Source organism: Monopterus albus, unplaced genomic scaffold (assembly GCF_001952655.1).
Source record: "Monopterus albus unplaced genomic scaffold, M_albus_1.0 scaffold4.1, whole genome shotgun sequence".
In the NCBI taxonomy this organism is placed as follows: domain Eukaryota; kingdom Metazoa; phylum Chordata; class Actinopteri; order Synbranchiformes; family Synbranchidae; genus Monopterus; species Monopterus albus.
This window is the reverse complement of record NW_018127884.1, coordinates 4,323,736-4,327,238: the sequence shown is the minus strand read 5'-3', so window position 1 is coordinate 4,327,238 and position 3,503 is coordinate 4,323,736. Positions and strand designations below refer to the sequence as shown.

Sequence of the window (3,503 nt, the reverse complement as noted above, 5' to 3'; positions counted from 1 at the left end):
GAGATGAATGAAAAAATTAAACTTGAAAATACAATACCTAAAATCATTAGTTACCAGCTTTATATAGTGTATATTTGAAACTAAAAAGTTACTTCTCATATAGTCTATATAAAGCCATCTTTACATGCAACTTGTTATAAAAGTGTGAAGTGAATCTTTAGGCCAATGTCCTACTGCTACTCTTATCCAAAACATAGGTAATGTTTCACAATGTAACTGCTGCAATCAGATGTAGTGACAACATTGTCACATATTGGATGATACAGCATGAGATGAATAGGGCACTAGTATTTGTTCAAACATGTGCTTGTTGCCTGTCAGCTGGTTACAGGGCTGTGCCAGGCAGCATGGAGACCAGCAGTCACAGGGCTGGTATTGTCCCGTGGTTACCATGATGACACCAGGGGTGACCTAATTGAAATTCCTTTGCCCCCTTGGGAGGAGAAGCCAGACGAGCCCATTAACATCAAGAGGCGCCGACTTCTCTATGAGAGCCGCAAGAGGGGCATGTTGGAAAACTGCATAATACTCAGGTTGTTAAACTGGACTGTTTTTGTCCCATTCACCAGCAGCTCTCATAATGACTTGTATGACTTTCCATTTAGAGGAAAGACTCAGACTTGAATGGATTCTTCATCTCTCTTGTAGCCTTTTTGCAAAGAGATACCTGAACACAATGACTGAGGACCAGCTGCAGCAGTATGACAGACTGATTAATGAGCCAAGCAATGATTGGGATATCTACTACTGGGCAACAGGTGAGAGAACAGCTCTTTTCTTTTGACACAAAAACTATTTATCTTTGAAAAATTAATGTTTATCCAAATAGCAAATAATAAATCTTTGCTTTGACTTGTTTTTTGTGTTAACAGAGACGAAGAAATCAGAAAATTTCCTTTTAAATTCAATGAGTAACAAAATGTGGAAAACTCCGGCATAATAACTATAAAAGTTGTTTTTTTGTTGTTGTTGCGGATTTTTGCAGTTTCTTTTGGCTCAGACTACATCCTGGGATCTCATTCACTGGCCCAAGATAACTTACCATTTTATTCTTGTAATTTTTTCTTAATTGGGTTCAATGATGTGTCTGTTTTGTGTTGTGTCTGTTTTGTGTAACTTTATAACATCTGAAAAACAGAATCAGTGTGAGAACAGTATCAACACATCCAGCTAGCAGCACCACTCTAGTCTGACTTTACTGAAATAAATATTTTTAATAATAATACAGATTATAATAATGATATTACCAAGTTATTCACTGTGACAGGTTTTGTAGTAAGCAGAGAATTTCCAAGGTCACACACATAGTCTGTCACCTAGAAGCCTTAAATGAGCCCTATTGTCTTCTGTCTTTGGATCACAGTTGCCTTTTCCCAGTACTACAATATAATGTGTATTTCCTTCCTTATTATCAGGAGCAAAATGTCATGTTGACTCAGTCACCATCAGTCTTTTTCAGTTTTATGTTCTCAGCTTATTCTAAAATAGACCCAGGTGATGTCAGAAGGCTCCCCTCTGAGTGCTCATTGCTCTTCAGCCATCTGTCACATGATTAATCCATCCATCCATCTATTATCTGTACCGCTTATCCTAATGAGGGTCACAGGGGTGCTGGAGCCAATCCCAGTTGACATCGGGCGAGAGGCAGGGTACACCCTGGACATGTCGCCAGTGTGTCACAGGGCTGACATGTAGACAAACAACCACACACACTCACACTCACTCACAGTCGCCAATCAACCCAAGCTGCATGTCTTTGAACTGTGGGAGGAAGCCGAAGCACACGGAGAGAACCCACGCAGAAAATAATAAGGTTATTCTCTTTTTTTTCCTCACAGAAGCTCAGCCCACGCCTGATGTTTACCAAGGAGAGGTCATGGATATGCTGAAAGAGTTCACAAAGAACCGCAACCATGAACAGAGGCTGGATGCGCCCAGCTTGGAGTACCTGGAAAAGGAAGGCCAATAAGGTCCTTCACTGAGACTCATTTAAAGTGGAGCACTGAGTGAATCTCAGTGTTTGTCAGCTGTGTTTCTTTCATTAAACTCAAAATATTGTGGAGGGCAAAGTATTTGAAACACTTTACTAACAATTTAGTAAGTACTTTCCAGCTGTTGGTCATTATACGAAGAAGACAATTTGTGCAAAATTAGAGAAAGTTTGTGGATCACACAGAGACTTACTGTAAATTTATAAGGCTGTAGATTAAAACTGCTCATTGTGTGAGATGCATACTAAATAAGCCAGCTGTATTAAATGGATACAGACTGTACAACGATTTTACTGTACCTATCACAGACATTAGGGGTTATTTCATAAATGTTTATCCTGTGCTTTCTTTCTTGACTGCTATCTTTTATCACAGGATATGATCACACAAGTGGAGGGTGTCATGACTGACAGTACAAACAGTATTTGTTACATAATGAAGGTTGTTTTGCCTGCAGTGTCTGTTTAAAGACACCAGATGGAAGCAGAGCACTTTATTTTCAGTGACTGTATCTGAACTACCTGCTCATCTTGCTACCTCTGTGGCAAATTTGTCTCTCATAATTCACGCACATACCTTTTCATTCAGGATACAGTGTGAAAATATCAGTTCACAGCTGCCATATGTATTTGAAGACCATCTGTTGAGACCCTTTATGCAGCGATGATGAAAACTGAGCCACAAGCTGCCTGAAATCACAAATCACCTCACTGTTACTACATTACTGCATTTAAGCATGAATGGGATATTAGCTATTGAAGAGACAATGTGTGTTTTACAGCTTTCTCAAGACAAAGCATCAGTAAAATTTTCGATTGAGCTCAGTTTACAATTAAACTAAACATTTTTGCTCACAGCTACTGTATTTAAACAGGCTCCACCATGGGATCTGTGTGTGTGCGTGTTGACTATGGGAAAATGTATTGCCTGGCTGTGTCATGTCATTTCAGTGGAATCTTGTACTGAGAGCAAAGGGGAAAAGCCCTATGGCCAGGAGATGTGTACAGAATCTCAAACCAGATGACAGGCCTGTTTGTGTACACCCATAGAATTATAATCAGAATCAGAATGTGCTTTATTGGCCAGGTGTGTCAGACACACGGGGAATTTGACTCTGGTACATCGGCTCTCGATGTGTGTGTACATAGCCGCATGCAAGGGGCAAGTAAACAGTAAGCCAGCATAAGGCTGTGTAATATAACAAAATAAGCAGTATTAACAAGCAACAAACAGTGCAAACAATGCAAAATAAGCAGTATAGACAGGCAATAAACAATGCAGACAGACAAAGGAATGCTCATTGTGATTTCTTATAGAGACCTGTATGAATCTGAATAGTCTGTACAATGAACATTTGCGGGTATTTCGCTGAGGGTTATTGTCCAGTCATACTATCGTGGGTCAAGTGTTCATCAGAGCGACAGCATGGAGGAAGAAACTGTCCCTGTGCCTGGTTGTCTTGGTGTACAGTGACCTGTAACACTGTCCAGAGGGGAGGAGTTTGAACAGATT

General features: G+C 40.0%; 1 protein-coding gene across 1 annotated transcript in view; it reads left to right on the top strand.

Annotated features, from left to right (window-relative positions):
* Positions 1-3,112, top strand: part of sdhaf2 (succinate dehydrogenase complex assembly factor 2) — a 3,624-nt gene extending 512 nt beyond the window's left edge. Inside the window, exons 2-4 of the mRNA XM_020608490.1 lie at positions 322-533; positions 649-758; positions 1,839-3,112. Of these exons, the coding sequence (XP_020464146.1) occupies positions 322-533; positions 649-758; positions 1,839-1,969 (453 nt within the window). The 3' untranslated portion in view covers positions 1,970-3,112. The remainder of the gene's footprint in view (positions 1-321; positions 534-648; positions 759-1,838) is intronic.
* Positions 3,113-3,503: the final 391 nt, after the last annotated feature.